General features: G+C 47.2%; 1 protein-coding gene across 22 annotated transcripts in view; it reads right to left on the bottom strand.

The window, feature by feature from the left end:
* Positions 1 to 12,215, bottom strand: part of EIF4G1 (eukaryotic translation initiation factor 4 gamma 1) — a 980,016-nt gene that overhangs the window by 521,412 nt on the left and 446,389 nt on the right. For all 22 annotated transcript variants that reach the window (XM_078666154.1, XM_078666151.1, XM_078666155.1 and 19 more), the window contains one exon: positions 1,335 to 1,468. In XM_078666154.1, the coding sequence (XP_078522280.1) occupies positions 1,335 to 1,468 (134 nt within the window). The remainder of the gene's footprint in view (positions 1 to 1,334; positions 1,469 to 12,215) is intronic.

Here is a 12,215-nt window from a genome sequence, read left to right as displayed (position 1 = left end):
GTCGCAACTTTGTCTTTTATGAAGGTCCGTTTGGTGTCCCTAATGCACTGGTGGTATTCCTTCAGGGCGTTCTTGTGGTTGTTCCGTGCTTTTCCGGTATCGCCAGGTTTTCTCTAGTAGTCTGCAAGAGCGTTTGGCTTCTTTAAGTTCTGTGGTGAACCAGGTGGCCTTCAGAGTGTGTTTGTCGGAACGGTGCAAGCTTGTCCACGCAGCAGGAGACCCAGCAGTTAACTTCCCTGGCTGTGGGGTTGGGGGAGAGGGGGGGGGGTGAGTGACAGATGGTGTTGGGTGCTGTGATGGTGTTGAAGGTGAAATGGAGTGGTGGTCCGTCCAGGGGGGCTGTATGGTGTGGCTGAAGCGGATGTTTGTGCCTCCCGCGACGATGGGGTCGAGGGTGTGACCCTGTTCTGTGAGTGGGCGTGTTGACGATCTGCTTCAGTCCTAGGGTGGAGAGGTTGTCGAAGAGGGTGATGAGTCCGGGTCGTTGCCGAGGTGGAAATTCAGGTCACGAGTAGAATGTAGTCCAACGAGGCGACGGCGTGGGGCACAGCAATCTCTGCAATGGTTGTTGCAGGCTGGGTGCGAAGTCCTGGCGGTCTGTAGATGAGGGCGACGCGTAGCGTGGTCCTTTGGCTGATCTGGAGGGTTTCGGTGGTGCTTGCCTCCGTGAGCCTTCAACAGTTGTGGGGGCATGTCGATGGTGAAGGATTTGCTGCATGGTCTGCACGAGAACTGCCCATGGGTGGTGATGGGCGAAGATCGCAGTCGGTGTGTCTTCTGGGGTTGAGTGGTGGAGTCGTAGCAATGAGGTTTTGGAGAACCAGGATTCCTGGTGCTGGTCGTGGACGGGCTTACCTTAGGCTTGACCGTAGGGGAGGGGGCGGGAGAAGAGGGGAGGAGATGTGGGGCTGAATCCGGAGGTGGGGCCGCAGGAGCGGCGGGAAATGTATGCCCAAGAGACGCGGGGAAAGAAGTACAGTAAATATAACCACAGCGGGGAAAAGAAAACAATAAGCAACAATCAGGAAGCAAAACAGGGGAACACCACAAAACACGGACTGCAGGCAAGGTGAAACCTGCGGCGCAGGGACGGGTTGCCGCTCGAACCCTGCTGGGAGAGGGCTCTTAAGCTGGAGCAGTTCGGCTGTATGGCGGAGCAGCAGGGGAGAGAGCTACCTTGGACAAAAATGGTTAGAACTAATAAAAGCAACCAGTGGTTGTCTCCAAAGGTAATGGTCACTCCGAAAGCTACCCAAATACATATCAACAGAATTCCTATACGAACAGCAGAATCGCAGTCTAATAAAAAGGTGCAGATTACAGTGGAGGCCTACCTTGTCAAGCACCACATCGCTGATCTGGGGAAGCCCTTCTGGTTTCTGCAAGCTAGCAACGATGTACTGGAAGCCCAGGAGGAACTCTCGGTCGTAACTCTTCTTCTCCTCTGGATTCAAGGGTTTCCATTGCTCTGTTAATAAAAATAATAGTCACTACATGCAAGGCTATACATTTTAAACGATTTGTTCAAAATAGGACTCTAAAAGAGCCTAAAAACCTTTAAATGCCACCTGCAACTGGCTAAGCATATCTGCTAGAAGGAATATGCTACTTACCAGTGTGCATCTGTTCTTGGCATGTAGGGCTGCTGACATCCATATCTGTGCATAGATCGCCGCCTGGTGTTGGGTCCGGATGATTGCACTTTGTTGTCTTGGAAGAGTCTTCGAAGTATCACGAGATAGGCGACTCCTCCCCTGGACTACAGTGCGCATGGGCATCCTTTCCATACTCAGATGGTTTTTAGCCATTGTGGCAGAGGTAGAGATCGGAAAGTAAGATGTCCATGCTAAAGATAATGCTGCAGCTGCGACAGGCGCCGGGGAGGAGGGCGGGAGATATGAATGTCAGCAGCCCTACATGCCAAGAACAGATGCATACTGGTAAGTAGCATATTCCGTTCGAGGCATGTGGGCTGCTGAATTCATATCAGTGCATAGACTGAATAGCAGTATCTTCTCTAGCGGTGGCCACCTGTGCCAGCTGCAGCAGTTTGGAAAAGAGTTTTGAGGACAGCCTGGCCTACAGCAGCTTGCTGTTTTGCTTGCACATCTGTTTAGTGAAAGTGTGTATGGTGGACCATGTGGCTGCATAGGTCTTCGAGGGGAATATTTCCTAGGAAAGCCATGGATATCCCCATTTTCCGTGTAGAGTGTGCTCTAGGGGGGACTGTTAAAAGTGCGTTTAGCTTTTAGATAACATATCTGAATGCATTTAACTATCCATCTGGCTTTTCCTGACTTTGAAATAGGATTTCCCTTGTGCTGTGGTGCAAAAGCAACAAGCAGTTGCTTTGTTTTCCTAAAAGATTTAGTTCTGTCCACATAGTATAGTAGAGCTCTTCGAACGTCTAGTGTGTGCAGGGCTCTTTCAGCTACTGATTGTGGATTCTGAAAGAATACTGGCAGTTCAATTGCTTGATTAATATGGAAGTTGGATAAGACTTTAGGCATGAATTTAGGGTTTGTTCGAAGAACTACCCTGTTAGCATGTACTTGCATGAAGGATTCTTGAATTGTCAGTGCTTGCAATTCGCACAATCTTCTGAGTGAGGTGATGGCAACTAAGAATGCTACCTTCCACGTTAGGAATTGCAATTCGCATGAGTGTAGAGGTTCAAAAGGAGGTCCCATGAATCTGGTATGCACTATATTTAGATTCCAAACTGGGGAAGGAGGGTGTCTTGGAGGGATCACTCTTTTTAAGCCCTCCATAAAAGCTTAAATTGCTGGTACCCTGAACAGCGAAAGGTGTTGCCTGTTCTGAAGGTATGCTGCTATAGCAGCGAGGTGTAGTCGAATGGAAGAGTATGCTAAGTTACATTGTTGTAAGTGCAGCAGGTAGCATATAATGTTCTGAATGGAAGCGTCTAATGGGTTGATTTGATTATTGTTGCAGTAAATAACAAATCTTTTCCATTGTGCTGCATAGCACGCTCGTGTGGTTGGTTTCCTTGCCTCCCTAATGATGTTCATGCAGTCTGGGGGCAAGTTAAGGTAACCGAACTCTAAGATCTCAGGAGCCAGATCGCTAGGTTCATTTGATTGGGATCTGGGTGTCTTATTTCTCCATGGTTCTGAGTTAGAAGATGTGGAGCAAGTCATAGTTTTTGATGAGGAACTACTGAAAGTTCTAGGAACGTTGTGTACCATGGTTGTCTCGCCCATGTGGGAGCAACCAGGATCAGGGTGAGTGAGTGGGGTCGCAGTTTGCGGGCCACCAGCGGGATCAATGGTGCTGGGGGAAAAGCGTACGCAAATCTGCTTGACAAGTTCATATATATCGCATTGCCCAGTGACAACGGATGTGGGAATCTGGTGGCAAAGTACTGGCATTTGGAGTTTTCCTTTGTGGCAAACAGGTCTACCTCTGGGTGACCCCATTCCTCGAAGAATGGTTGGAGAACTTGGGGGTAAATCTCCCATTCGTGTATTTGTTGGCTATGCCTGCTGAGCAGGTCGGCAATCTGATTGTCCTTCCCTGGGAGGTGTTCTGCTAGGAGAAAGATGTTCTTTGGAATTGCCCACTTCCATATGCTCTGCGCCAGATGGGACAGCTGTGGAGAGTGGGTTCCTCCTGTTTTTGGATATAGTACATTGCGGTCATGTTGTCCGTCCGGATCAACACAGTCTTGTTGTACACGTATTTTTGAAAGGCTTTTAGGGCTAGGAAGATCGCTAGCAACTCTAGTTGATTGATATGCAGCCTCCTTTGTTTGTCCAGAGCCCTTGTACTGTGTACTGAAGGAGATGGGCTCCCCAGCCGGTCAGTGATGCGTCCGCTGTTAGTACTAGTTGTGGAACCAGCTCTTGGAACAGTCGCCCTTGTGAAAGGTTTTGTGGGTTCCACCACTGCTGAGATTTGTGTGTGCGACTGTCCACCAACACTAGGTCTTTTAGGTGTCCACGAACCTGGTTCCATTGCCGTGCTAGGTATTCTTGTAACGGCCGCATTTGAAGTCTGGCATGGGGGACAATGAATATGCAGGAGGCCATGCCTATGAGCTGCATGAAAACTTGGGCTGGCAGGGAGTGCTGTGGCAGGAATTTGCGGATGAGTATCTGCATGCTGGCTATCCTTGCTGTGTTTGGGTACGCCTTTGCCACGGAGGTGTTTATAGTGGCTCCCAGGTATTGCTGTATGTGGGAAGGTTGCAGATGCGATTTTGTGTAGTTGATTGAAAAACCTAGGCTGTGTAGCAACTGAATAGTGTGAGACGTATGTGCTGCACACTCTTGGTAGGATTTTGCTTGTATTAGCCAATCGTCCAGATAAGGGTACACATGGACATGTTACCTCCTGAGACCCGCTGCTACTGTCTCTAAGCATTTTGTAAAGACTCATGAGGCCGTGGTAACCCCGAAGTGCAAAACCTTGAATTGGTAGTGCTGCTCTTCTATTGTGAATGAGGTATTTTCTGTGGGCTGGATGGACGGGTATGTGGAAGTACGCGTCCTTGAGGTCCAGTGTTGCTAGGAAGTCTCCTTGTTGCAGCAACGGGAGCACTTGCTGTAGGGTGATCATATGGAAGTGCTCCGACAGTATGTATTGATTTAGGGGTCGGAGGTCCAATATTGGTCTGAGGGAACCGTCCTTTTTGGGAATAAGGAAGTATACTCCTGTCCTTTGCTGGAGAAAAGGGACTGGCTCTATGGCCCCCTTTTCCAGCATGCTTTTCACCTCTTGCTGAAGGAGGGTGATGTGTTCTATGGACATAGGACGATGTCTGGGTGGTATGTTTGGTGGCGTAGAAGTCAGTTCTAGGCAATAACCAGACTGGATAATTTCTCTTACCCACCTGTCTGTGGTGATTGTGTGCCAGACAGGTGGGAACTGTTGTAGTCTGCCTCCGACTGGTGTTAAGTGTTCCGGAGGCAGCGTAATGAAGTCACTGTTTTGTGGTGGCAGAGGCTCTGGTGTTATTGCCTCCCCGCCCTCGTCCCCAAGGGTTGTTACTTCTGTAACCACCTCTGTTGGTGTTCTTTGTGAAGGAACCTTGTCTGTTACCCTTGTAGCAGGTAGATGTTTGTGAAGCATTTCCTTGTGTGTTTGCTCTGTATGAGGAGCGCCGAAAGGAGCCCCTTTGTTGAAAAAATTGCAGTGCACCCATGGATTTTGCCGTTTCGGTGTCCTTTTTCATTTTGTCCAAGAGGGTGTCAAACGCAGGGCCAAATAAAAAATCTGGGTTGATGGGTTGGTTGAGAATGGTGGACTGCACCTCATTCTTAAAACCTGAAACCCGCAGCCATGCATGTCTGCGGAGGAGGACACTAGTATTAATGGATCTAGCTGCGGTGTCTGCAGCGCCCAGCGCACATTTAATGGAGGCATTGGAGATGAACTTGCCCTCCTGAATAAGATAATTTGCTTGCACTTTGAACGGCTCGGTCAAATGTTGCATAAGGCTCTCGAGCTGATTGTAATGTGCCCTATCGTAACGAGCCAGTAGTGCCTGTGTGTTCGCAATTCTCCAAGAATTGGATGCCTGTGCGGCTACCCTTTTGCCCGATGCCTCTAGGATTTTGGACTCTTTATCGGGGGGGAGGTGCTTCTCCTGTAGTCTGAGAGTTGGCTCTCTTTCGTGCGTTAGCAACCACTAGAGAGTCTAGTGGCAGCTGGCCCTTGATATAGGTGGGGTCTGTAGGAGCCGGTCTATACTTTTTTTCTATTCTGGGATTGATTACCCGTTCCCTGGCTGTGTCCTTGAATAGGTCAGGGGCATGTTTTAGAACTCTCTTCAACATTGGAAGTGTTTTGACACTTTTCTCTGGAGTAGTGAACGTGTCAAAGAGGAAGTCCTCTTCTACAGGGTCACAGTGCATGTCCATGTTGTGGAATTGCGCTGCCCTGTCTATGAGTTGGTTAAATACTACTGTGTCATCAGTGGGTGATGGTTTAGTAGGATAAGTGGGCACATCAGGGATAGGATGTGTATCATAAGGATCTGTTGGCTCCTCCCAAGGTTCCTCTTGATCTGGATCTTATCAAGTCATATAGGGGCTGTGGTTCATACCCTGTGTCCCCCTCATCATCATCATGGTTAGAAGGTGAGGTAGGTGCAAGTTGTGTGGAGGGCATAATAGGTTGGAAAGGAAGTGAGGGTCTAGTGGGAGAAGTGCCAAAGTCCTTCTTAAGTGGGATAGATCAGGTGCAAAGTCCAAAAGTCTCTTTTTCCTATGCAGGATGGTAACTTTACCAGTGTCTGGGTTAATGTAAATTTTTGCCTGGTCCTCAGATGGATCTGGGTGGAATAGTTCTTCCTCTACAGTCCTGGATTTTGGCTTGGACCTTTTTGTGTCGACAGAGGCAGGTTTGTTTACTACCTTTGGTGTTTTGCTTGATTTTTTCGGCTTGGGCCCTGATTTAGGCTCGACTTGTTTCGGGTCGACACGTTGTTTGTGCTCCGTAGGCTTCTTTGGGTGAGTGTCTTTCACCGGTTCAACGGTCTTTTTCGGATCGACAGGTGTTTTCGGAGCCGTTACTTTTTGGTCGACAGGTTTGTCCGGCTTCGATGGTTTCGGTACGGCACCGGATGCCGGGTCGACGGTTTTCGGAACCGCAGGCTTGGTCGGGACGGCGACCTTCCTCAGTTCGGCGCTCTTCGGCTGCGCTCCCTTGCTCGGATCGACCGGTTTTTTGGGGTAGACTGCTTTTGGCTGAGCGGCCTTTGCGGGGTCGACAGTCTTTCGGCTCGACGCTCTTTGGCGGTACGGCCTTTTTTGGATCGACGCCCTTCAGGCCGGTGACCTTCGGCTCTGGAACCTTCTTCGGGGCAACGTTACTAGGCCCTGGGGTGTCTGAAGGTTTCGGTTTCGGAGCTGAACCTAAAGGCAGGGCTGACTAAAGTCTTTGATGATCTTGGCTAAGGCCTGTTGGCGATGCCTCGATCGGAGCCTTTGGTGAGGGGTCAATAGGTGTCGGGGGCAGTGTACTCACGATTTGGCCCGACGGGAGGTCGGAGTCAGAGTAGTCCTTGACTGACGATCTCTAGGTCCGAGTCTTGAGCGTCCGGTAGGTCTTGGTCATCATCGAAGATGTTGTCGGGTTCCGGTGCCTGTCGCTGCATTTCTTGCCTAGCAGCCCGTCGGATCCGTATGGTTTTTTTCGACCAGAACTGGGCGCAGGCCGGGCAGGTTTCTTCCCTATGGTCTGGGGAAAGGCACTGGTTGCATACCAAGTGTTTATCAGTATGGGGGAACTTTGAGTTGCATTGTGGGCACCTTTTGAAGGGGCTTCTTTCCATCGACGGTCGGCTCACGTGGCGTCGAAAAGGCCCAACAGCCCGCGTCGACGACCGATTCGAGATGGAAGGTTGGATCGAGTAGAGAGGTACCGAACGAGAACAATACCGTCGAAGTCGAAGGCCTTTTGGCCTTTAGAAAAGTTTTGTTTCGATTTTGAGTTGGAGAGAAGGAGTTTTGTTTGCATCCGAACCCAATGGCGAAAAAAACCAATCCGAGTATGGAAAGGAAGCCCATGCGCACTGTAGTCCAGGGGAGGAGTCACCTATCTCGTGATACTTCGAAGACTCTTCCAGGACAACAAAGTGCAATCATCCGGATCCCAACACTATGCGGCGATCTCTGCACAGATATGAATTCAGCAGCCCACATGCCTCGAACAGGAACTTTTGCACACAATAGAAATCAGTGGACTTGTTGATACAAACTGCTGAGCGGTTATGCTAAATCACTGTCCACCCTCGGGAGGTAACCTGTTTGGAGATGTATCCGATGGTGAATTGCTCAAATGCGCTGCACCACTGTGGCGAGCCAAGGCTGGTCCATGTCGCCCTGCTTGTGCCAATACTACATGGTCAGGTTCTCTATTCTCATCAAGACTACTTTGCACTGAATGCTTTGGATGAAAGCTTTGAGGAATAGCTAAACAGATAGAAGTCCTAAGAAAATAATGTGGACATCTCGGAGTGTAACACGTTTGACTGCGATGTCTTGAAGATGAGCCTAGTCAGTGAATGCTGGCTTGCGAAATGAGGGCATAAAGGGCTGGCGGTCCAACAGGTTTTTGTTCAACCCACCGCTGCACATAGGCGAGTGCTGGGTTTCATCAACACTAGATCTTCCCAGTGACCATCTGTAGGAAGCTGGCCCTGAATATACTACACCAAAATGAGGTATATTGTGCACAGAGTCCAGTGGAACCCCAAAGGTAGGCAGAGGCAAAGTTAGATAGCCCCTTACTCTCCATTTGTGGTAGTCTGGTCGAGCAGTAAGGCTTTATCAGAGGACAGTGTTAAGCATTTGTTGTACACTCAATCAGCAACGGATTTCACACACTCGAAGACAACTTCAGAACACTTATTTTTGTGTAAAAATATTCTTTGTTATTTTATTTTGCTAGAACCAAGCAAGCCTAGCACAGGTAAGCGATAAGTACTTTGCAATAAATATACAGTTTAACAGTTTGGATTGCAATTGTAAATGTACTTTGGTTTGATTACAGAAGTGTTGCTGATAATGAAATGCTTTTCAGAATACAGTACATACACTTTGTACAGTATTTGGAGTAAAATTACAGGCAAGTTTTCTTTTAGATTACTTTTTTTTTTACAGTGTAGTATACCTGATACTAAACTGGGACATTTCCTGTAAACAGGTAAGTAAAATCGTTTTAGTACAATTTTAAAGAATTTCCTTAGGTTTTCAAACTCAACACAAACTTTTCCAAGAAAAACAGTCTATGTTAGCCTATGGAGGAAAGGAAAATGCTACTTACCAAGTATGCATCTGTTCTTGGCATATAGAGCTGTAGAGTCATATGCTATGCATAGATCGCCATCTAGTTTTGGGTCCGGATGTATTATTCGAAGAAGTCTTTCCAGTAACGAGGTAGGGGGCTCCTTTCGGTGATCGTGCGCATGGGCATAAAACCCATTGTAAGATTGTTTTCCCACAGAGGGTGATAATGGAGTTAGCAGGAGTAGTAAAAGGAGATGTCCATGAATGCATGTATCCAAGTAAGATGTTACTGCAACAGGTATAGGTACCCTGGGAGGTGGGTGTGCGGATATGACTCTACAGCTCTATATGCCAAGAACAGATGCATACCGGGTAAGGAAAATGCTACTTACCAGTATGCATCTGTTCTTGGCATGTAGGGCTGCAGAACCACACTATTGCATTAGATCACCATCTGGTGGTGGGCCCGGATGATTACACGTTGTTGTCTTGGAAGAGTTTGTCTGTTGTATGACTCCTCCCTTAGATCGTAGTGCGCATGGGCAACGACTCCATCTTCAGATTGTTTTCGCCACTGGGCAAATGATGGAGTTGTACGAGTACATATAAAGATGACCAAGTGTTGTGTATCTAAATAAGATAATACTGGAACAGCTACAGATAGGAGGCGGGTGGGCGTGTGTGGTTCTGAAGTCCTACATGCCAAGAACAGATGCATACTGGTAAGTAGCATTTTCCATTCGAGGCATATGGGCTGCAGACCACACACTATTGCATAGATTGCACAGCACTTTCTCCCTTAGAGGCGACCACCCGTATCTGTTGCAGTAGTTTGAAATAATGTGTTGAGTACAGCCTGGCCCACACTTGCCTGTTTTGCCTGCACATCTCACAGTAGTATTTTGTAAATGTGTGCGGAGTAGACCACGTAGCTGCTTTTCAGATGTCATCTAATGGTATATTTCCTAGGAATGCCATAGATGCCCCTAATTTACGGGTAGAATGAGCCCTAGGGGGAATTGATAGAGAGTGTTTTGCTTTTTGGTAACAAATTTGAATGCACTTAACAATCCATCTTTCAATGCTTGATTTTGAAATGGGATTTCCCTTAAGTGGAGGAGAAAAAGACACAAACAGTTGTTAGTTTAAAAAAAAGGTTTCGTCCCATCAATGTAGTATAGAATCGCTCTTTTTACATCTAATGTATGTAGAGCTCTTTCTGCAACTGTTTGTGGTTGGGTGAAAAATACTGGCAACTCAATAGATTGGTGGTTGAGGTGGAAAGGCGAAATGACCTTTGGCAAAAACTTTGGATTTGTTTTAAGAACCACTTTATTGTGATGAAGTTGTATAAATGGTTCTTGAATTGTTAACCTCTTCCAAGCTCATGACGAGCTCAGCTCGTCATGAGGCACACTGGAGCTGTGCTCATGACAAGGTGAACTCGTCATGAATAATGGGATTCAAAGCTTCTCAGCACAGGAGGGGAAAAGCCATAGCAGCCAAGTGGTTAATGCTTGGATCTCACTCCAAGTGAAGTAACAGCTACTAAAAAAGCAACTTTAAATGTAAGGAACTGAAAGTCACACTTATGTAATGGTTCGAAAGGAGGACCCATAAGTCTTGAGAACATTTAAATTCCACACTGGAGAGGGTGGTATTCTGGGAGGAATTATTCTTTGGAGTCCTTCCATAAACGCTTTGATTGCAGGTACTCTAAACAATGACAAATGTTGTCTGTTTTGAAGATATGCTGCTATAGCAGCAAGATGTAACCTGATTGAGGAATATGCTAAGTTAGATCTTTGCAGATGTAACAGGTAGCATATGATGTTTTGTATGGAAACATCTAAGGGGTTGATGTTATTTGTACAATATACAACACACCTTTTCCACTTTGCTGCATACCATGCTCTAGTGGTAGGGCGTCTTGCTTCTTTTGCGACATTAATGCAATCAGGTGGTAAGGAATATGCTACTTACCAGTATGCATCTGTTCTTGGCATGTAGGGCTGCTGACATTCATGTCTGTGCATAGATCGCCGCATAGTGTTTGGTCCGGATAATTGCACATTGTTGTCCTGGAAGAGTCTTCAAAGTATCACGAGATAGGTGGCTCCTCCTCTGGACTACAGTGCGCATGGGCATCCTCGGATTGTTTTTCGCCATTGTGGCAGAGATGGAGTGTGATACAGTAAGATGTCCATGCATGAAAGTAAGAGTAAGAATGAATGAAAGAATGCTACAGCTGCAACAGGCACCGGGGAGGAGGGCGGGCGATATGAATGTCAGCAGCCCTACATGCAAAGAACAGATGCATACTGGTAAGTAGCATATTCCGTTCGAGGCATGTGGGCTGCTGAATTAATATTTGTGCATAGAATGTATAGGAGTCCCTTCCCTAGCGGTGGCTGCCTGTGCCAGCTGCAGCAGTCTGAAAAAGTTTTGAGAACAGCCTGTCCTACAGCTGCTTGGAGTGTACATCTACGCAGTAGTGTTTGGTAAATGTATGTATGGTTGTCCATGTGGCTGCTCTACATATTTCCTGTAGAGGGATGTTTCCTAGGAAAGCCATAGATGCCCCAATTTTGCGCGTGGAATGCGCTCTTGGGGGCACTGTTAAAGTACGTTTAGCTTTAATGTAACATATTTGGATGCATTTAACTATCCATCTAGCTAAGCCATTCTTTGAAATGGGGTTACCTTTGTGCTGTGGTGAAAAGGCAACAAACAACTGTTTTAGCTTCCTGAAATCTTTAGTTCTGTCTATGTAATACAGCAGAGCTCTTTTAACATCCAGTGTGTGCAGGGCTCTTTCAGGTACTGACTGTGGATTCGGAAAGAACACTGTCAGTTCTATTGTTTGATTTATGTGGAATTGTGATACCACTTGGGCATGAATTTAGGGTTTGTCCGAAGCACGACCCTATTTGGGTGAATTTGAATGAAGTGCTCTTGAATAGTTAGGGCTTGCAGCTCGCTAACTCCTCGAAGCGAAGTAAGGGCTACGAGAAAAGCCACCTTCCACGTTAAAAATTGTATCTCTCAGGAGTGTAATGGCTCAAAAAGAGGTCCCATTGGTCTGGTTAAAACAACGTTTGGGTTCCAGACAGGGGAAGGTGGGTGTCTTGGTGGAATCACTCGTTTGAGGCCCTCCATGAATGCCTTAATTGCAGGGACTCTGAACAGCGAAAGATGCGGTCTGTTCTGAAGGTAAGCAGCTATGGCTGCTAAGTGTATCCGTATGGACATGTAGGCTAAATTGCAGCGGTGTAAGCGCAAAAGATAGCATATGATATTTTGAATGGACGCGTCCAGAGGGTTTATGTCGTTGTGGTTACAATAAATGACAAAATGCTTCCACTTTGACGCATAGCAAGCTCTTGTTGTAGGCTTTCTTGCCTCCATGATAATGTTCATGCAGTCAGGAGGTAAGTTGAGGTAGCCGAACTCTAAGAC

This window comes from Lissotriton helveticus, chromosome 11 (assembly GCF_964261635.1).
Source record: "Lissotriton helveticus chromosome 11, aLisHel1.1, whole genome shotgun sequence".
Lineage (NCBI taxonomy): Eukaryota > Metazoa > Chordata > Amphibia > Caudata > Salamandridae > Lissotriton > Lissotriton helveticus.
This window is presented reverse-complemented; position numbering and strand designations above follow the sequence as displayed.